The sequence below is a fragment of the Euprymna scolopes genome, chromosome 39, assembly GCF_053919585.1.
Source record: "Euprymna scolopes isolate OS-2025 chromosome 39, ASM5391958v1, whole genome shotgun sequence".
Taxonomy (NCBI): domain Eukaryota; kingdom Metazoa; phylum Mollusca; class Cephalopoda; order Sepiida; family Sepiolidae; genus Euprymna; species Euprymna scolopes.
In genome coordinates, this window is record NC_136520.1 from 21223942 (window position 1) to 21248188 (window position 24247).

Below are 24247 nucleotides of genomic sequence, written 5' to 3' on the forward strand. Positions count from 1 at the left end.
TATATATATATATTAGGAATACCTAAAGCTGTAGGTGTAAAAAATTGAAAAATTCAGCTGTTAGGATTAAGACAATCACATCAGTCTCCTGAATCAGTAGATTAATGTCCAAAAATAGGAATATACCAACATTTATACAAATTAAATGACCAATGGGTGTGTATATGGACAGGCCATAATAAGGACGGAGCTGACTAACGACGAAATAAGAAAGTCTAAAGACAAGAATAATTCAATAAACAATATAATTCAAATATTAACTAATAATATAATTCAAATAAAATGAAATCAGGATAAAAATTAAGGATAACAATATTTTTATTTTTTCGATATATCTGCAATAGTTTTGTTGGTATTAACTGATTAAAATCAGATAAAAAAACAAAAGGATAAATTACAATGACATTTCTTAAAATAAATTACAATGACATTTCTTAAAATATTTTGTTCATAATGATGAAAACTAAACAAATTTGAATATATAAATAAAATCATGTCAATAAATTTGGTCACTGTGTAATATAATGATGAGTCACTGGTCGTCTATATAAAATAAAACAGTGATCACCATCTTTTAACTTCGTAGCTACTCAATATATCATTTAAAATTTGGTTTACCATTAAAATTCATATTTTAAAAATTAAAATTGAATAAATATAATATACATTTGTAACACTATCCCTTTAACTAGAAAACACAGTGTAGAATCAGGTGACCTTTCAACACTGTGTTAGTTACTATATATTCTTTACCATTCTCCCTTAAATCAGGATTGTACTCTACTCAACCATATCTCTCACATTATAGATGCAGCATTCTCCCTAGATACTAATCCCTAAGTACATACATTTGGGGATTTTAATGTCCACAATAGTAGTTAGCTTGGTTTCTCGAGTTACAAAAATGTAGCTGGTAGCAGCACACATAGTTTCTCTGTATCGCAGTTCCTAAAACAGTCAAATTCCCAACTCCTCTCCCAGATTATGAAGATCAGCAAGCCTTGCTTCTAGACCTATTACTTACCACAGTACCACAGAATTGTGTAACATCATTCTAAGTTCTAAGCTGAGGAGCTGTTACTCAAAATGACAAGATGCATCAAAAAGGCTGATTGTGAAGCCATCAGAGCATATATCAGATATACCCATGAACTTTTCTCTACCTGCTGAACAATTTGTGAATGAGACAACTGAGTGGTGCAAAGCACTTCCAACACAGGAGTATTACAGCAACAATAATATAACAATAATAATATAACATGAAAATATTGCAGCAAGCTCCAATCTCTCCAATATTTCACTACAAATTGCGTAGCTGCCATTGCAGAGTGAAATAGGTGCAGCTAAGACAAGGCATACCAAAGTGATTAGGAAATATATTGAGTTGCAGAAAATTGGAATTGGAAAATTTATAATAGTGTTGTTAATAATGAACAATCAATCAATCCCCGACTGACAACCATGAGGTTGCTTAGAGACTGAAGACTGCCACGGATGGTATCTAGTAAGCAAACAAATTTGCTTTTGAATATATTTACCATCCGTCATATGTTTTGAATATATTTACCATCCGTCATATGTTTTGAATATTTACCATCCATCAAATATTTTAAATGTGTGTGTATATATATTACAAATTTTTTTTTGTAAGAACAAAAAAAAATTTGTAATTAACTTTGTATGAGCATGATAAACGCTTTAAAATAAGTGAAACCACTAAGAACTTAGTCAGTTAGATAGAAAACGGACACTTAGAAAATCGATTTTATTTAAAAAAAAAAACATTAAACAAGTAAAAATATTTTTTTTAAATATTATGGGGGGGGGGCTTTAGTCTATTTTAAAAAAACAATATCTCCTTCAAGAACGATCATAAAATATGTTTTCAATCGATATTTATTCAATAAGGGGACGAGTTTTCCTACCTAGCGAAAGGGGTCGAGTTTTCCGGAGACGAGTTTTCCGGGCACTACATTCTCCTAATGGGCAGTTAAATTGGTAACTAAATTGTTTTTTTTCTCACAAATTATTTGTCTGCAAAATGTTTTTGATTACAAGGTTAGTTGTCTGCAATTTTTCATAATAGATAATAAATTTTATTTTTTTATTATCAGTGGGAGTCACGTATCGACGGATTATATTTTTTAGAATACTTTCATCAGTTTTGGAGTTCTTGTGTAGCTGATTACGGCTGATTATATATTTGAATAGTTTGAGAGTTTTCTTGTTGGTTATTGCTAGTTACTGATCGCTAGTTTTATTTGTTTATCAACAAGAAAGTTTGAGAATTGGTTATTGACTAAAACTTGTTTTATATTTTTTTAATTCATTAAAGAATATTTTTTTGTTTGAGGAAATCACCTTTGCACGATGTATTAGATTCTTTATTATATTGGTTTTATAACGATATGGACATTCACTTTTAAAATGTAAAATACAGGAATTAGCGGATGTAGGTTTTTAAAAATGGAGATGATAAATTTGTCGCTATTAAAGTCAATGAAAATGTCCAAAAACGAGCTTTTATTATCGACAATAATGCGACATGTGTGAAGTTAAGAATAGAATTACTCTTTAAATATTTTGTCCTCTATGTTATCGACAAGAATCAATATATCGGCCACATATCAAGCATAAATAGAAGGCTTCGTTATCAAATCGAACACCATTTCTCCAGGTTGGCCACCTAATTCATAAGCCACCACATGACCATAAAAATATGTATATATATAATTAAGAAAAAAAAAAAAAACAATTTCTACAACATGCCTGAGGATGATAGAGGTATCTCTGTCGAAAGTGCTCGCTATGAATCCAACTTATACAATTTTGAAAAAAAAACAAACAAAGAAAACTATTCGGAGATTGGAGAAGATGAAAAGGAAAATAATAAAACAGAAGAATTCTGTGCTCTTCAATAACATTTGTTTGAATGAGAAGATGCTGCCTAAATATACACAATATGTATACATAATCTCATCATTTAGTTATGGTAGTCCATCCATGTGGATGACGTCTTCTTCATCATTTTTTTTTTTTTACTCTGTGACTCCATTGATGGCTGTGAAGCCTGATGCATGATCTGCACTTCTTTGCACAGATAGAGCGCAGGAAGACAAGATTTGGGTTTTGGTGCTGAGTGACCGCCGCTCGTCAGGGTCTTCTTAGTGTGCGATGCTCTGTATCTGCTCGCTCATGCTTGTTGTTGAAGACCATCCCACTACAGATGTGGAACGCCAAGTGTCTCTGTCTGCTGCCAAAGTCTCCAAAAGATTGAAGGGGATATTGCAGCCCTTGAGGGTGGAGCTTGATGCAGTCTATGTAGCATTTCTTCAGGCAGTCGACGTTTCATCGGCCGTGAGTGAGCTGACTGAAGAGAACTTAGGGAGTCAGTTTGAGGGCGCCTTGATGATGTGTCCCAACCATCGAAGCTGATGACAGATAAGGAGTGACTCTAGAGGGGCAACTCCAGCTCTCCTGCCAATCTCTGAATGGGACACGTTGTGCAACCAATGGAGGCCGTGGATCTGTTGTAATTGTCTGATATGAAATGACTGCAGTAGTCTGATGTGATTGCGATATGAAATGACTGCAGTAGTCTGATGTGATTGCGATATGGAATGACTGCAGTAGTCTGATGTGATTGCGATATGAAATGACTGCAGTAGTCTGATGTGATTGCGATATGAAATAACTGCAGTAGTCTGATGTGATTGCGATATGAAATGACTGCAGTAGTCTGATGTGATTGCGATATGAAATGACTGCAGTAGTCTGATGTGATTGCGATATGAAATGACTGCAGTAGTCTGATGTGATTGCGATATGAAATGACTGCAGTAGTCTGATGTGATTGCGATATGAAATGACTGCAGTAGTCTGATGTGATTGCGATATGAAATGACTGCAGTAGTCTGATGTGATTGCGATATGAAATGACTGCAGTAGTCTAATGTGATTGCGATATGAAATGACTGCAGTAGTCTAATGTGATTGCGATATGAAATGACTGCAGTAGTCTGATGTGATTGCGATATGAAATGACTGCAGTAGTCTGATGTGATTGCGATATGAAATGACTGCAGTAGTCTGATGTGATTGCGATATGAAATGACTGCAGTAGTCTGATGTGATTGCGATATGAAATGACTGCAGTAGTCTGATGTGATTGCGATATGAAATGACTGCAGTAGTCTGATGTGATTGCGATATGGAATGACTGCAGTAGTCTGATGTGATTGCGATATGGAATGACTGCAGTAGTCTGATGTGATTGCGATATGAAATGACTGCAGTAGTCTGATGTGATTGCGATATGAAATGACTGCAGTAGTCTGATGTGATTATCTGATAGTAAATGACTGCAGTAGTCTAATGTGATTGCGATATGGAACACATGTCTCGAAACTGTACAGTAGGGTTAGGGTATGACGACTGCGTTGTCCACAACGATTCTTGTATTGTATTCCTTAGATTGTGGTTGGCGAACACTCGATCATTCAGGCGGCCAAAAGCAGAAGAGGCGAGATTAAGATGTCGCTGAACTTCATTGCTAAGGATGCAGGAAAATGAGAGATTTGAGCCAAAGAATGTGAAGCTGGTGATATTCTTTAGGGGGATACTGTTGATGGTGAAGATGGGAGCATCAGTTGGAGACATGTTTGGCAGAATTTCATCTGATTGGTGTTGATAAGAAGGCCAGCTCATTCATAGGTGTTGGAGACTACATCAAGACTGTTTTGAAGTCCGCTGGATGTATGGCTAGGGAATGCAGAATCATCAGCATACTGTGTCGAAGATGAGCTCTTCAGAGGTTTTAGTCTTGGCCTAAATATGTTTCAGGTTGAAGAGGCTGCCATCAAGACGGTACTAGACAGCAATGGCATCAGAAGGCTGAAGCTCAGCACAAAACCAAAATGATGGCAACCAGGAACAGGTTGAAAATGACCGGAGCTAAGACGCATTCCTGCTTCACATTGATATTCACAGTGAAAGTGTCTGATTCTGCACCTGACATTGTAACACGAGCAATATGAAACTGCTGGAAGACCAACAAGAAACTAGGAGGACAACCAAACTTCTGGAGAATGCTCCATAACAGTTCACGGTTCATGTTGTCGAAGGCATTGGTTAGATCTACAGAGGCCAAATAGAACTCATGATGCTATTCACGACACAATTCTTCTGGAAGAAGACGAACAATAAAAATCATATCAGTGCTACTAGACTCTTGGCAGAAGCCACATTGTGCTTCTGGGATGGCAAACTCGACAACAGTCTCCAGAAGTCGGGTAAGCATGATCTTAGCCAATACTTTGCCGACCATAGATAAGAGAGAGATGTCTCAGTAGTTACATTTTTAGACGAGGATGATGTCAGCATCCTTCCACTGCTGTGGGAAACATTTTGCTGACCAGCAATCCAGGATGAACCGGTGGAGATGCAGGAGGAGGTTAGTTCCACCACACTTGACAGCAACAATAATATAACAGGATCTCAGCAGGTTTGCTGTGGGACCTTGTTGCTTTTTAGGATGTGAATGGCCTCTTTCACTTCGCAGGTGGATGGTGGATTGTCCAGCACGGGAATGGATCACAGATTGGGGAGATCAGTGGCATTGATCTTATTAAGCAGCTTCCGCATGTGTTCAGCCCATCTTTCCAGGATAGCGCTCGTCTCGTTGATGAGAGCACCATCTTTACTATGCACATGGAGCATTGCCTTGAGCCATGGATCATCTTTATTGCCTCATAGAAACCGTGGATGTTGCCAAGGTCCGCATGGCTTTCGATCTCCCTAGCCTTTTTCAGCCACAACTCATTTTCCATCTGACACAATTCTCGCTGCACCATGGCATGAAGGGAGGAGAAATGCTTGCGGAGTGTGGAAGATGTTGGATTTCTAAGAAGGGCATCATGAGCAGCATTTATCTCATGTATGAGGGAACCGATATCCCCTGCGCAATCGTTGAACCAGTCCTTGTGTCACCTCTCCGAGTAGCCAAAGATGGATTCTGAGGCACCATGAAGAACGGTTGGGATTTCTTGCCATTCTGCTGAGACAGCAGCAGGGGAAGGGAGGGACTCAGCGATGGCATTACACAATTTGGTTGAGATTGCCTGATCCCATAGAGAAGTCGCCAACGGGCAGGTGGACATATGTTTTAGCCGGAGATTTGAGTGAATCAGGCAGTGATCAGTGGAGTATACAGCACCATGCATGGGTCAAGAGCATGTCATGCAGATCACAGTGTCTGACGATGACGAAATCGATAAGGTGCCAGTGTTTGGACCTTGGGTGCATCGATGGCTTCTTGTACATATCACGTAGCTGAAAGATGATGTTGGTAATGATGAGACCCAGCTCTGCACAGAGGGACAGAATCAGAGACTATTTCTGTTTACATTTCAATGACTCCTTGCCATACCTCATGGTTTTTGCCTACTCTGGCATTAAAATCAAGATGAATGTGATCCAATGCTACGCACCCACCAATGATCATGCCGACAAAGACTATTTCTACAACAGATTACAGACAGTCTTAAACAAGTTTAAAGACAAAGACGTCAGCATCCTGATGGGGGATTTCAATGCAAAGGTGGGATCAGACAGTAGAGGCTACAAGGAAGTGATGGGACAACATGCTCTCGGAGAAATGAACGAAAATGGAGAGAAATTTTTACCTCTGTGGATTGGATGACCTTGTCATTGGAGGCAACATCTTTGCCCACAAGAAGATACACAAGGCCACCTGAGTTCACCTGACCATGTAACAGAGAACCAGATAGACCACCTTTGTATCAGCAAGAAGTTTAGGCGGTCTCTTCAAGATGTACGAGTGAGACGCAGACGCGGCATTAGACTTCTTCTGAATGCGAGACTCAAACTGAGACTAAGGGGAACCGTCTGGCAGGCAGAAGGTAGGACGAAGTACAACATCAACCTACTGAAAGACCAGATGATTCGGGAAGCCTTCAATTTGAGCCTGAGTAACAGATTCCAAGTACGGCAGGAGCTTATCACCAAAGACACCAATGCCCACGACCTTTGGAAAGGAATTAAAGACATCCTTAGGGAAACATGCCAGGAAGTGCTTGGACCAAAGAAAAACCAACACAAAGACTGGATCTCTTACAGAAGGTTCAAGCCAGAAGACTCAAGAAAAAGGCAGTCAATGAGAGCCGTACAAGGGACAGCAAAATGACAGCCAAAGCAGAATATACAAGAGCCCACAAGGAAGTGAGGGAAAGCGTAAAGAAAGACAAGAGAAACTATATAGACAGCCTGGCAGTACCAGGGAAGGTGTTCAACTGGATTCTGTTGGAGAGGATGAGAGATGCAGTGGATGTTAGGCTCAGGGACCACCAGGCGGGACAAATCCTGTACAGACCAAATCGCTACGCTGTGCATCATAGTTGAACAGTCCCTGGAGTGGAATTCCTCATTGTACATCAACTTCATGGACTTCCTCAAGGTTTTTGACAGCATACACTTGAAACGAGGCGGACAATGGATGGACGGAGGGATGGCATTCAGTGGACCCTCTGGACTCAGCTGACTTCGCTGATGATCTTGCTCTGCTCTCCCACAAGCAACAACAAATGCAGAGCAAGACCTCTAGACTGGCCATCCACACTTCTCAAGTTGACCTCCACATACACCCTAACAAGACCAAGATCCTGAAAATCAACGCATTCAGTAAAGAGGCAGTGGAGTTGGGTAACAAAAACTTGGAAGAGGTTGAGACCTTCACATACCTTGGGAGTGTGATCAACCTACAAGGAGGAACAGATACAGATGTAAAGACCCGTATTGGAAAAGCAAGAGCATCTTTCATAGCCCTCAAGAACATCTGGTGATCCAACCTCATCACTTCTCACACAAATATCCGACTGTCCAACATCAAATCAGTACTACTGTATAGAGCAGAAATGTGGAAACAACAAAAACCACAACCAGAAGAGTGCAGGCTTTCATAAACTCATGCCTTCGAAGAATGCTAAGGATCCATTGGCCAACTACCATCAGTAATGCAGATCTTTGGGAGAGAACTAACCAAGTACCAGCAGAAGAAGAGATCAGAAGAAGGAGATGGTGATGGATTGGACACACCCTGAGGAAACAACAAACGAATATCACATGCCAGGCCCTGACCTGGAACTCTCAGGGAAAGAGGAAAAGAGGCCGACCAAAAAACACCTGGAGAAGAAACCTGGAGGCAGACGCTAAGCTGACTGGCTACTCCTGGAGGGAGTTGGAGCAAATCGCCCAGGACCATGAACATTGGCAGGCTGTTGTGGATGGCCTATGCCCAATTAGGGGCTCAAGGCTTAAGTAAGTGGCATTAAAATCGCTCAGCAGAATGATTTTATTTAATGATCTTATTGCTGCCTGGGGTGTTCCTAATGGTAGTCGTGAGGTTGTCATAGAAACGGTCCTTAACGTCCTCCTTCAAGTCAAGCGTGGCATAACGACTCCTGGTCAGTGGATGCCATAGGGTCATGAGATGTTTATCGATGGCAGTTGCTGTCTATGATGGGCATCCTCCAGCAGACCTTTCCAGAAAAAGGTGTATCCCTCGACGACCTCCTCAAGTGACCCGTCACTCGCAAGCCTAGTCTCACTAAGGGCAGCGATGTCAATGCTGTAGCGGGCAAGCTCCATGGCAACTAGGGCAGTGCGAGGCCTAGGACGATTTTCTGTAACAGAGTCTAGAAGTGTTCTGACATTCCAGGTAGCGACTGTCAAAGGTCATTGTTTGCTATTCTTTGTTTTGACCGTAAGTGAGATGTCCCAGTGGATGCAGTTGTCCACCCAGTTGGTCAGACAGTGTTTAAGCCACATTTTCCAGGCCCCCTCCTCCATTTGAAGATAAGCAGCGCGATTCCTAAATAGGACTGCTCAGACAGCCTGAGAGGACCAAAGAGAGATGCTGTTCCAGTCCTAAACTCTCAGTGACCATCTTGCCAGGGCTGCCTAACATGCAGAACATGAGCTACAGTCTACCCTCATCATCCGTTATCCCATCACCGCCGGTCTTGGATGTAAGTGATGAAGAAGATACTTGTGCAAAAAAAAATTGTAAGGGGGGTGCACAAGCCCCAGTCCACTATCTTGACTGCTCTCAGAGGGTTCCAGTGGCACAGATGAGAGCCACGATGACTGGCTCATTGGTTGGCTGCAGTGTCCTGCCGGAAATCCAGTTTATCAAAAGTCTGCCTATGCAGGGACACCCCACGGGTTGTTACTATTTAGCCCATAGAAGGGTCAGCATTTCACCATTACCAGGGCATATCCACATGCTGGTGTGCCATGATGCTAATCCTTCAAGGTTTCTATCAGGGACCTTACCCTTAGCATTTAGCTCAAGAAAAGAATCTAGACCGCAAGGCAGTGGGGTGTTAGTTACTTTCTAGGGTACTGACTGCTCGCCCATAGCCAAAACTCTGATTAGCAAAATTATTTCTAACACGGGCAGGTGGGGATCGGCTACACATAATACTGATCGGAGGAGGGAGGGGGGGGGCTAAATTGGGTACTCGACCTTGCCCAAGAATCTCCCACAGGCTAGCGGTGAGAAGGAGGCACCTTGCGTCTTCAGTTAATGAAATAATTTTTTACCCTGCTATTAATGAATCAATACATAGCTATTATGTCCGACAAAAATGATATGTGTAATGAGCAGACCTTGATTGCAATCTTCTGTTAAAAAGTTCATATAGGAAAACCGTTTTAAGGTCTTTTTGATGTTTATAACTATGGTGATGATGAACACAAATAAATTAAAACATAAATAAAATAATACATATCCAACAGAAACGATAGTAATGTAATAGGCAGACCTCGGTGCGATCTTCTGTTAAAAAAATTCAACCCTGTCATACATTACTAGCAGTTCAGTCCGGCTTTGCTTGGGCCCTATAAGTTTATGTGCATATGTATAGATATATTAAAATGTTTCACTCGTGTCCAGGTAACCTACATCTAAAAATTTAAGTGTTTAGCCCCAAAATTATCGGAGGAGTTTGGTAGAGTCTGCAAAACTCAACTTTTTCAACTTTGACCTCTTGGTAGCCAAATTTTCGCCCAAAAACTGATTAAAATAAAGCTTGTGTCATTTGATGGAATGAGACAAAATTACTTTCTGAAACTGAACACCTTATCAAAAATTTTTAAATCACCTAAAAATTATAATTAACTGCTGAGTTAATTATTAAATTAAAAATTACATATTGAAAATCTTTATTATTTGTTATACCTAATATATATGAGATAGAGAGGATATTCAAATAGTACTTACGACTGTGTCCCCTTTTTTCAAAACAAGTTTTCGGCTTGAAATATCAATAATTGGCTGTAACAGAATGAATTAAGAGAAATGAAAAAGAAAATCACAATATTTCAATCATTTGAAATCGATTAAAAAAGTGAAACTTTTCTTTCTTGATATTGTCAATCTCAAATGTTTATCATTAAATTATTTTAGTTATGTTTGCTGTTTTTAGTGATAAGTTGTCTACTTATTTTGCTGCGTTCACATTTCATCAATCAACATAACAAACAACTGAAACTAGCATTACAAGTATGTGCTGCCTGCACTGCTTCGTGGACATCGGCAACAATACATATTACATACAAGTCATATCCTTTTTATTTTTGGGTCAATTTTTAAAAGAATTACATGGATGGAAAGAGAATAGAATAAGCATTCCAATGATGTTAATTTATTTTTCTTTTATGCGTTCGATGTTTTTATGCTCCAAGTTAAAAATCAGAAAATGGTAAAAAATGGCAACAGCAAAAAAGGAAACTGTTTTTTCAATGTTTACATTTCATTCGTTACAGTTGGATATGCGCGTGGTGGCTGAAATTTTATAGGCTCGCTATGCGCTCCTGAGGAGTTTCGTTGTATTCTCTTAAAAATGAAAAAACTGTTTTTTCTGCTTTCAAAACGAAAGCAGAAAAATCAGTTATTTTTTTATTCTGAGTTTGTCAATTTAAAAAAATTATTTTCAAGTTTTTCAAATTTGATTTCCAAACAATACTTTTTTGTTGTTTTTTAACGCTTTTAGTACACATGTACTAAAAGTGTTAAAAAAACAACAACAAAATGTATGAAGTACATGCGTTTCTCAGAAACGCATGTACTTCATACATTTTGTTTTGTTTTTTTCTGTTATCATTGTATTTATAACTTCTTACTTTAGGTAGAATTGTGTTTTTAGTGGCAAAAAAAAAAAAAAGGTTATCTTTCAGATGCAAGGTTCCTTGTTTACTTGCGGTTGTAACGATGTAAGATTCCGTTGTACGGAAGACCAAATCGGCCATAATTTAAATATTTAAATTTATTTACTGAATTTAAATATTTAAATTGATATACTGTTTAAATGATAATATACGTCTACGATGTTTTTATTGGCGCTTTTCTTATTTTTTAATAACATTTTTTGCACCATTTACAAGTTTTTTTTTTACAAATATTTTTTTTAATACTGTAATAGTAAAATAAAGTTACATTTATTAATTATACGAAAAAAGTATCTCGTAATGTTTTCACACGAGATTTTTTTCCTATTGATTTCTAACTTCATTTAATCATGAACAAATTAGTCGATGTGGTACAAATTTCTAATAAAGATTATTATTTTTTTATTATTAAAAATACATTTCATGAAAACACTCATTATAAAATGTTCACGTTGTTTAATTAAAAGTTCTCAATTTTAATCTAATAGTTTTATAATTTTGTTATTTTGTTACAAATTTCTAATAAAGATTATTTTAATTTTAACGGTAATTTGGTTTTCATTATAAACTCCGTCATGTTAAAGGCTTTAAAATCACTTTAAATAGTAAATCAATTTTAATATTTAAAAAAAAAGAGAAATCAACAGGAAAAAAATCTCGTGTAAAAACATTACGAGATACTTTTTCCGTATAATTAATAAATGTATCTTTATTTTACTATTACAGTATTAAAAAAATTATTTGTAAAAAGAACTTGTAAATGGTGCAAAAAAATGTTATTAAAAATACGAAGAAAAGCGCCAATAAAAACATCATAGACATTTTGGCCGATTTGGTCTTCCGTACAACGGAATCTTACATCGTTAAAACCGCAAGTAAACAATGAACCTTGCATCTGAAAGATAACCAAAAAAAAAATATAACAAATAAAAGGTACTTGTGCACATATGCTACCATGCTGAAATAATAACACTATTTAGAAACCCATTCTTAACATGGGGAAGGAAGGGTGCTTTGTTATCTATTCTATACTTTCACCTAACAATTAAATAAAATATATCGTGAAACTTGAATTTATTTTTAACTCATTGTCAAGATCATTTTTTCGAATATGTAAAATAAACCCGTTTTTTTTTTAACTGAGGATATCTAAATAATAATGATAATAATAATAATTAGGCACTTACTTCACTGAAGTGCCACTTCAGTAAAGAATTTCATTGTGATTCATTTTTTATGTTTTTACCTTGTTTCCGCCTTAACATTTTTCTTTAAAATGACTATTTATAAAGGTTTTTGGGTATGCTGAAAACGAATATCGCATTTAAATTTTCCGCAAATGAGTAGCTTTCCGGATATTAAGCAATGTCATTTCTTATGTTATTGCTGGTGGCCATCTTGGTACATGCATTTGCGCATAGTTTCTCGAGGTTACGTTTGCATGCTTGCGCATACCACCATCAGAAATGACATTGCTTAATATCCGGAAAACTACTTATTTGCAGAAAATTTAAATGCAATATTCGTTTTCAGCATGCCCTAAAACCTATAAAAGAAATAATTTTAAATGTTAAGATGGAAACAAGGTAAAAAATTACCATTTTATTTCCTTGTTTACACAGTTGAATTTCTAGTAAAACAACAGAATAGAAATGACAAAAATTACCATCAACTGGTGAATATATAGTTGTCGCTTATCAGGATTCATGGTATCCTGGTACTGTGAAAGTTACATTGAGGATTCATGTAGAGTACGATTTATGGTTGCATCTCAGAAAATAGGGGTATATTTTGGGCCAGATAGAGAGGATTTACAAAATTGAAAATTGGACTGGTCCCAAAATGTATAAGTTCTGGTCGACTATTGGAATTTCCATCTTTTACAGAAATCCAAAATCTATATGAAAAATTTTCTTTGATTTATTTCTGAGATTAATTCATATCTACTCAATTTTTTTTTCTTTGTAGGGAATAGTAAATACCGGCCATGAATGCTCTTTAGGCATTCAATGGTTACACTCAAGAATAAGCTCTCCTGTGGCAAGGAGGCAGGAAAATGCCTATTCTCAATAAAGCTATATTTAAATACCACTATAATACTTAGTTTTGTTCACAAATAGACACCCACTGTATGATACCATGTGCCAGTTTAAAAAAAATTTAAATTTGTACATCATGGCTTATGGTAAAGAGATACATCAGATTTGACTGCATAATCAGAAAGAGCACACAATTTTACATAAGAGTGCCAAGTTTTATGAGAATAGTTTGAAAAATAAATAAATGGTGGCGAAATTACCAAATTTCTTGAAATGTTGAGGTCTGAAAAATGTTAACAGAAAAGCCTAAATTTTGGCACTTAAAATTCTCATAACTTTTGAACTACTGATGGTATTTGCATAATTCAAACGGTTTTAAGCATCTTTTACATAGCTCTTTTCATGCAATTTGATAAAAAACAATTATCTAAAAAGAAAAAATCAGTATATAATGCTTTAAATGATAAAACCTGTCATATATTTAAGTCTTCATAGCTTAGTGATAACATGACAACAGATGTGGTTTTGTGTTTGAATCTTGCTGTAGTCAGCCATACTGATGAGCTGTGGCTACAGTAACACACACACAAAAATATATGTGTGTGTGTGTGTGTGTATACATACATTGTATCCGTGTGTATCTGCATACTCACCTCTGGATATACTGGATCGGCTCTCAGCAATTCTATATATTTTCCATTTCTGTAGATATAACCAGATATGGCCGTTGCTACAAACAACAAAAAAGCAATGCAAGTTGGTTCACATGAAAAATTATGAAGCTTTGAATATAAGTTCAAATAATAATTGATGCTTTTGTAATGATTGCGCAGGCATTAAGATATTATGGAAAGTGTAGCAGAAACAAATAGAACTCTTTTCTTGTGCGTCAGTGCCTCCCCTGACTGTGCGATATGGCACATACTGACTAATCAGAGGCATAGCACAGGGATCTTCCTTACCCTCTTAAAGAACTATAACTGCTTCCGTACCGGACAAGAAAAACTCTTCCCTTTTCTAGCGAGATGTCAAAGAGAGCGGACCTGTTTCCTCACTCTCGCTCTCTGCCTACACCGGTATCGACGGTTCTCACTTGGGAATAACTACTGGGCTAAGGCAGACGAGTTCTATCCTAGCTATATCTTTTTGGCATCTTGGCCTTGCTTCAATAAACCTTTTCCTTGTAAGTTTTACGAAGTCGTTTGTTCGTTTATTCAGTAGCTTGTGTTGAAATATTTGTTATTAGGGAGTGCCCGAAAAACATTAACTCAACTCCCTAAAAAAGAAATTAAAAAAAATAAGAATATACACAATATATTGATTATCATTATGAAACAATTTCAGGTGTGTTTATAATTCTCTCATGTAATTTTGGCATCTAAAACTTTAGCTTGATGATGCTTAAGTAAAGAATAGATTTTATAAAAAAGGACAATCTAGTCTGAATATATGTTATGCTTCTCTTCGTAGATAAGAAATTGGTAAAAGTGTTAAGTCATAATCAGTTCTAAGTAACAATTTTCTGAAGGTTGTGGATGATATGAAGAATACAAATTAAGTTTTCTCTTGATGGAATGTGAGCAGATTAACTTTATTAAATGATTCTGTTTGAAATTTCATAAAAATTCTTGACTTTTCAAGATACACATAAAGAAAGTTAGTGGTTACATCGATCAAAACATTGTGAAAATAACATCCAAAATAAGAACAATAATCTGAATAATGCAAATTATCAGTTCTTATCTAAAAAAAATTTCAAAACATAAGACTTCTCAGGATTCTGCAATTGCTTGGATCTCTCTTAAACTTGGTTCACTGGGTATAGTCTCCAGTTTAGGCTAGCATCATGAGGCACACGGACTTCAAGTAGAATATCTCCCCTTATTCAATATTACTCTATCAGCTTTAACACACTTTATTTCAACAGTTCTTTTTGAAATATGTACTCAGAATTTGCTGCTACACAAGATATTGAACTTTTTACAGATGGTTTAATGAGGATATTTACACACTCCATTGTTTCACATGGTATAGTCATCGTGTTCCACCAGAATCTTGCAAGTGAATAGTTCTGCTGTTTCGTGTGCATGTGTTCAACTTTTCAATGATTTGATTTTTTTGTCTGGGCGAGAATTTTTAGTGTTCAAACAAATTTATGTATCTCCTATCAGAAGTTTTTCTTTTTCCGTCATGTTCATTTGTGTGGTGGTGAAACCAATTTCTTGCACGTTTATTAGTATTTCAACTGCAGGAAGATATGTCTCAAGGCCTGGAATGTGAAAGATCGGGAAAAAATCAACATAAATCAAAGTGGTGTATAAAATAGGATAGTTTCTCAATAAGTGCACTTTGATCAACACTAAAGCATTACCGTTTCTCAAAAAGAAATGGTAATGCTTTGGCAGGTGCAGCATTTTAGGACTAAGCAGGGACAAACTTCGTTCTAAGTGGAGCCAATTGATTGCCATAACAACCCTAACTCTCTGTTGCATTTTATATGTTGCTTTGTTTTTTCTGCTTTATTACCCCTTCATCATTTGGCTCCTTCTTTTCATCATTTTATATGTCTCTCATTCTTTATCCTCCTTATTAAGTTTAATTTCTAATATGGTAACACTGACAACGAAGATGATAAAACATGTATCCTTTTGCTCTTCTGTTCTCAACCATTCAAATCTTATTGGCTCACCTACTCCTCCTGACTCACCTTCTCCTCCTCTGACTACTTCTTTTAACTCTGGCTCCACTGAGAATGAGACTGCATTTTACAAAAATATCGCGACTCTAGTCTAAGCAATCATTTTGAAATTTCTACGTTCAAGCAGTTCACCAATGATTGTTATTATGATTATGAACCAATCGGTTCTGCTCTTCTCCCACCACCACCACCACACACAGACACTTTTCTAACTTATCTACTCCAACTCTACACCACAGATTTTCCTTCATTTTTAAGTTCACCCAAATTTATCTTATATGTTTAGGGCAATCACTTCGTTCTAAAGGGTAGAGCCACTCTTAAAATGCTGGAGTAACTATGCTTGTCCCAGATGCGGCAAAATTATTGATAATATAAAAATTTGTTATTTTAATAATAAATACGGATTTCAGGTCGAGTAGAGAAAAATGAAAACTTGTAGGAATTTATGTTTACTGGAATTGATGGAAATAAAAACTTTTCACACTAAAACATGCTATACATACATATACACATACATATACATTAATCTCACACACAGTTTTTGCTGATGCTGTGAGGCTGTGGTTATTTTCAACATCTCACAACTCCCACATAAAATGAACACAGACATAAATTTACCATTAATGTTACACACACAGAGATCAACATTGTTACCGTTGCTCTTTTCTATGTGCACATAGAACACCAACGTGTGTACAATGTGTAGAATCCAACAACCTTTCTAATAATGTTACCAATGGCCCTCTTGTCACTCTATTGTTACTCACCCATGGTGTGAGAGTGCAGAGATACAGCAAACACGGGATTGTTGTCATATGGCCAATCGCAAGCAGCATCTGCAGTGAAATCTGTAAAGAAAATTAAAATTATGGAAGACAATTGTAGTAGTTATATAATTAAGATTTTTTTTTTGCACTTGTATGTAATCACTCATGGCGTGATTATGCAAGTATAAAATGTTTTGCGGCCAAATATGAAAAGTTCTAATCAAGATGCAAATATAATAGATGTTCATATTCTTGTGTTCTTGTGATGTTCATTTTGCTCATAAGAGAGCTTTGAATGAAATCTAATTTTGAAAAAATACAAAAAAATTTTGAAAACAGTTTTAAAACTTTAAAAATAGATAGGTCGGTAGAAAATTAAAGTTTAATACGTTTGGTGAAATTGTATTTTCTTTCCTTTTTTGATTTCCTGGCTCTTAACTCTACAGCACATTTACTTGAAATATGTTTTTGAAGATGACATTTCATTTTGGCAATTCCTCTGTGTTTTTGGAGGTGATTGTGCAACCCCAGGCTGGAGGCACAGGATCTAGCACAGCAAGGGCAGCTAAAGTCTGTTGTTTGTATTGCTGCTATTGATGCTCTGTGATGCTGATCTCTGGCGACGAGCATCCTCAAATGTGACAGTAGCTTTGTGGGTGGTGGCTTGCCAGTTTGATCGATTACAGTCTTCCAATTAGTTTGATCCAAGTTCGTACCACTACAGATTGGTTTTGACTGTGTCCTTGTAGTGTTTTGTTGTGGGTGACCATGGTTTCTCTTTCCTTTCTGAGGGTCTCTGCACGACAAGCACCTTGATATGTGGTATATTTCCATGCAAATAACCTACCCATCACAGTTGGGCTATGTTTAATGATTTGGTTTAATCTAGGACCTGAAGATTAGTAATGTGGTCCTGCCAACAGATTCAAAGGAGACTGAACGTAGAGCTGAACGAAGAGCATGTGAAATTTCTCCAATTTGTTTTTATGCGTTTATGGTACAGCGTCCAAGTCTCACATTCACAAAGGAAGGAGGAGAGAACCACTGCATTGTACATTTTCAGTTTTGTACTTAAACATGTGTTGTTCTGATTCAGGACTTTGTTTTGAAGTTATTGCATTTTTCTTGTTGCGGTTATCATCACTGTTGCATTAGCAAGATTATCAAAATTGGTGTTTTAATAATTTTGAAATTTTACTGTAAATATTTTGTCTTCAAACAACCTTTTAATAGGAAGAATTTTTTTACTGACTACCAGCTAGCCAGTTTTAGGGAAAGAGAGCAAATAAACAAAGTAGTTTTAATTTGAATACAAAAACATCTTTACATATTTTTACATCATAAACGGAGTCCCATATTTGGACTTTTGTGTCTATTACAATACTTCCCCAGAAGACAAGTTTTTACGAACGGTTTTATTTTATTATTTTTTTTCAATTTGTGTTCATGTACTTTTTCAGGAGGTACAAGATCAGGCTTTTATTTGTATTGGTGCTTGTGTTTTGTGTATGTTTTGTTTTCACTGTAATGTTCCAGATGATCTATTGAAACTTGTGTTTCAGTTAGTTTCTACTAAGAAATATTTTGTTCATTCGAGCATCATGTAAAGACCTAAATAGTGCTCCTAGCGGTTTTCAAACATGATCTATTCTAATTCAAACACGATCTATTCTAATTCAAACACGATCTATTCTAATTCAAACACGATCTATTCTAATTCAAACACGATCTATTCTAATTCAAACACGATCTATTCTAATTCAAACACGATCTATTCTAATTCAAACACGATCTATTCTAATTCAAACATGATCTATTCTAATTCAAACATGATCTATTCTAATTCAAACATGATCTATTCTAATTCAAACACGATCTATTTTAATTCAAACACGATCTATTCTAATTCAAACATGATCTATTCTAATTCAAACACGATCTATTCTAATTCAAACATGATCTATTCTAATTCAAACATGATCTATTCTAATTCAAACATGATTCTAATTCAAACTTTATCACAAGTTTAAAGTCGATCTGGTACGTATGATTTGTATTTTTGTTGATTTTTGCTTTGTTTGAAAAATCTATTAGATCAAATTTTGCCATAATTTTATGCAGCTCTCTTGCAATAATTAATGTAACAGTTTCTGTGTTTTTTGTATCATTCATTGTGGCAATAATATTTGTGCACCTTTAATAGCATAAAAAAGGGACAAATTGGAGCAGTTATGCATACTTTGAATTCCCAACAGAATTATTAGTAGGGCTGAAATCCAGGATATCTTTCAGGCCATAATAGCCACTTTTTAATGATTCTGTGAGCTCTCTCTATGAGCATTGTGGATGATAGGTTGTTAATTTTGATAATTCAAAGACTAATTCGCTTTCAAAATGTGTGCCTCTGTCTGTTATAACATGGAGTGGAACACCAAAGTGAGTGAATTATGTATTTACAAAAGTTTCTGCTGCGGTTTGTGCCATAATATCATATATAGGTTGTGCTTCTATACGATGATTGGCTTGATTTGTACCTGTTAACAACATATACCAATATAGACACATGTAAGAATTGCCCAATTATATTAATGTGTACAGTGTGGAGTCTTGATACTGGTATTTCAAACGGTTGTACAGGTGATTTTTAGTATGTCCATATATTTTTGCTTGTTGACAAGATGTTGCATAACGTTGATGTATATTTCATAACGTTGATGTGTTGCATAACGTTGATGTGTTTCATAACGTTTATGTGTTTCATAACGTTTATGTGTTTCATAACGTTGATGTGTTTCATAACGTTGATGTATTTCATAACGTTGATGTGTTTCATAACGTTGATGTGTTTCATAACGTTGATGTATTTCATAACGTTGATGTATTTCATAACGTTGATGTGTTTCATAACGTTGATGTTTTGCATAACGTTGATGTGTTGCAAAACGTTGATGTGTTTCATAACGGTGATTTATTTCATAACGGTGATGTATTCAATAACGTTGATGTATTTCATAACGTTGATGTATTTTATAACGTTGATGTGTTGCATAACGTTGATGTATTTCATAACGTTGATGTATTTCATAACGTTGATGTGTTTCATAACGTTGATGTATTTCATAACGTTGATGTATTTAATAACGTTGATGTGTTTCATAACGTTGATGTATTTCAAAACGGTGATTTATTTCATAACGTATCAACTTATTAATTGTGTATTTAATAACGTTGATGTATTTCATAACGTTGATGTATTTAATAACGTTGATGTATTTCATAACGTTGATGTGTTTCATAACGTTGATGTGTTTCATAACGTTGATGTGTTGCATGACGTTGATGTATTTCATACCGTTGATGTGTTTCATAACGTTGATGTATTTCATAACGTTGATGTATTTCATAACGTTGATGTATTTCATAACGTTGATGTATTTCATAACGTTGATGTGTTTCATAACGTTGATGTATTTCAAAACGTTGATGTTTTGCATAACGTTGATGTGTGGCAAAACGTTGATGTGTTTCATAACGGTGATTTGTTTCATAACGGTGATTTGTTTCATAACGTTGATGTGTTTCATAACGTTGATGAGTTTCATAACGTTGATGTATTTCATAACGTTGATGTATTTAATAACGTTGATGTATTTAATAACGTTGATGTATTTAATAACGTTGATGTATTTCATAACGTTGATGTATTTCATAACGTTGATGTATTTAATAACGTTGATGTATTTCATAACGTTGATGTATTTAATAACGTTGATGTATTTCATAACGTTGATGTATTTAATAACGTTGATGTATTTTATAACGTTGATGTATTTAATAACGTTGATGTATTTAATAACGTTGATGTATTTCATAACGTTGATGTATTTCATAACGTTGATGTATTTCATAACGTTGATGTATTTCATAACGTTGATGTGTTGCATGACGTTGATGTGTTACATGACGTTGATGTGTTAAATAACGTTGATGTATTTCATAACGTATATGTATTTCATAACGTTGATGTGTTGCATGACGTTGATGTATTTCATAACGTTGATGTGTTTAATAACGTTGATGTATTCAATAACGTTGATGTATTCAATAACGTTGATGTATTTCATAACGTTGATGTATTTCATAACGTTGATGTATTTCATAACGTTGATGTATTTAATAACGTTGATGTATTTAATAACGTTGATGTATTTCATAACGTTGATGTATTTCATAACGTTGATGTATTTCATAACGTTGATGTTTTGCATTACGTTGATGTATTTCATAACGTTGATGTATTTCATAACGTTGATGTGTTGCATAACGTTGATGTCTTTCATGAAGTTGATGTATTTCATAACGTTGATGTATTTCATAACGTTGATGTATTTAATAACGTTGATGTATTTCATAACGTTGATGTATTTCATAACGTTGATGTATTTCATAACGTTGATGTATTTCATAACGTTGATGTGTTTCATAACGTTGATGTATTTCATAAGGTTGATTTATTTAATAACGTTGATGTATTTCATAACGTTGATGTGTTGCATAACGTTGATGTGTTTCATAACGTTGATGTGTTTCATAACGTTGATGTATTTCATAACGTTGATGTATTTCATAACGTTGATGTGTTTCATAACGTTGATGTGTTTCATAACGTTGATGTGTTTCATAACGTTGATGTGTTTCATAACGTTGATTTATTTAATAACGTTGATGTGTTGCATAACGTTGATGTGTTGCATAATGTTGATGTGTTGTATAACGTTGATGTGTTGTATAACGTTGATGTGTTGTATAACGTTGATGTATTTCATAACGTTGATGTATTTCATAACGTTTATGTGTTGCATAACGTTGATGTATTTCATAACGTTGATGTGTTGCATAACGTTGATGTGTTGCATAACGTTGATGTGTTGTATAACGTTGATGTGTTGTATAACGTTGATTTATTTCATAACGTATATGTATTTCATAACGTTGATGTGTTGCACAACGTTGATGTGTTTCATAACGTTGATTTATTTCATAACGTTGATGTGTTTCATAACGTTGATGTATTTAATAACGTTGATGTATTTCATAACGTTGATGTATTTCATAACGTTGATGTGTTTCGTAACGTTGATTTATTTAATAACGTTGATTTATTTCATAACGGAGATGTGTTGCAAAACGTTGATGTGTTGCATAACGTTGATGTGTTGCATAACGTTGATGTGTTTCATAACGTTGATGTGTTGCATAACGTTGATGTGTTTCATAAAGTTGATTTATTTCATAACGTTGATTTATTTCATAACGTTGTTCTTCATAACGTTGATGTGTTTCATAAAGTTGATTTATTTCATAACGTTGATGTGTTTCATAACGTTGATGTGTTTCATAACGTTGATGTATTTCATAACGATGATGTCTTTCATAATGTTGATGTGTTTCCTAACGTTTATGTGTTGCATAACGTTGATGTGTTGCAAAACGTTGATGTATTTCATAACGTTGATGTGTTTCGTATGTTGATTTATTTAATAACGTTGATTTATTTCATAACGGAGATATGTTGCATAACGTTGATGTATTTCATAACGGAGATATGTTGCATAACGTTGATGTATTTCATAACGTTGATTTATTTCATAACGTTGATGTGTTGCATAACGTTGATGTGTTTCATAACGTTAATGTATTTCATAACGTTGATGTGTTTCATAACGTTGATGTGTTGCATAACGTTGATGTGTTGCATAACGTTGATGTGTTTCATAACGTTGATGTGTTTCATAACGTTAATTTATTTCATAACGTTGATGTATTTCATAACGTTGAATGTGTTTAATAACGTTGATGTATTCAATAACGTTGATGTATTTCATAACGTTGATGTATTTAATAACGTTGATGTATTTAATAACGTTGATGTATTTCATAACGTTGATGTTTTGCATTACGTTGATGTATTTCATAACGTTGATGTATTTCATAACGTTGATGTGTTGCATAACGTTGATGTCTTTCATGAAGTTGATGTATTTCATAACGTTGATGTATTTCATAACGTTGATGTATTTAATAACGTTGATTTATTTAATAACGTTGATTTATTTCATAACGTTGATGTATTTCATAACGTTGATGTATTTCATAACGTTGATGTATTTAATAACGTTGATTTATTTAATAACGTTGATTTATTTCATAACGTTGATTTATTTCATAACGTTGATGTATTTCATAACGTTGATGTATTTCATAACGTTGATGTATTTCATAACGTTGATGTGTTTCATAACGTTGATGTATTTCATAAGGTTGATTTATTTAATAACGTTGATGTATTTCATAACGTTGATGTGTTGCATAACGTTGATGTGATTTTCATAACGTTGATGTGTTTCATAACGTTGATGTATTTCATAACGTTGATGTGTTTCATAACGTTGATGTGTTTCATAACGTTGATGTGTTTCATAACGTTGATGTGTTTCATAACGTTGATGTATTTCATAACGTTGATGTATTTCATAACGTTGATGTGTTTCATAACGTTGATGTTTTGCATCACGTTGATGTGTTGCAAAACGTTGATGTGTTTCATAACGGTGATTTATTTCATAACGGTGATGTATTCAATAACGTTGATGTATTTCATAACGTTGATGTATTTTATAACGTTGATGTGTTGCATAACGTTGATGTATTTCATAACGTTGATGTATTTCATAACGTTGATGTGTTTCATAACGTTGATGTATTTCATAACGTTGATGTATTTAATAACGTTGATGTGTTTCATAACGTTGATGTATTTCAAAACGGTGATTTATTTCATAACGTATCAACTTATTAATTGTGTATTTAATAACGTTGATGTATTTCATAACGTTGATGTATTTAATAACGTTGATGTATTTCATAACGTTGATGTATTTCATAACGTTGATGTGTTTCATAACGTTGATGTATTTCAAAACGTTGATGTTTTGCATAACGTTGATGTGTGGCAAAACGTTGATGTGTTTCATAACGGTGATTTGTTTCATAACGGTGATTTGTTTCATAACGTTGATGTGTTTCATAACGTTGATGAGTTTCATAACGTTGATGTATTTCATAACGTTGATGTATTTAATAACGTTGATGTATTTCATAACGTTGATGTATTTCATAACGTTGATGTATTTCATAACGTTGATGTATTTAATAACGTTGATGTATTTCATAACGTTGATGTATTTAATAACGTTGATGTATTTTATAACGTTGATGTATTTAATAACGTTGATGTATTTCATAACGTTGATGTATTTCATAACGTTGATGTGTTGCATGACGTTGATGTGTTGCATGACGTTGATGTGTTAAATAACGTTGATGTATTTCATAACGTATATGTATTTCATAACGTTGATGTGTTGCATGACGTTGATGTATTTCATAACGTTGATGTGTTTAATAACGTTGATGTATTCAATAACGTTGAT

At 35.0% G+C, this 24247-nt stretch overlaps 1 protein-coding gene across 1 annotated transcript in view; it reads right to left on the reverse strand.

Annotated features, from left to right (window-relative positions):
- LOC145263579 (peptidylglycine alpha-hydroxylating monooxygenase-like) overlaps positions 1-24247 on the reverse strand; it is a 167090-nt gene that overhangs the window by 35875 nt on the left and 106968 nt on the right. Inside the window, exons 7-9 of the mRNA XM_080120425.1 lie at positions 16755-16835; positions 13940-14016; positions 10301-10354 (exon numbers count right to left, since the gene is read on the reverse strand). Coding sequence (XP_079976551.1) covers positions 10301-10354; positions 13940-14016; positions 16755-16835 — 212 coding nt within the window. The remainder of the gene's footprint in view (positions 1-10300; positions 10355-13939; positions 14017-16754; positions 16836-24247) is intronic.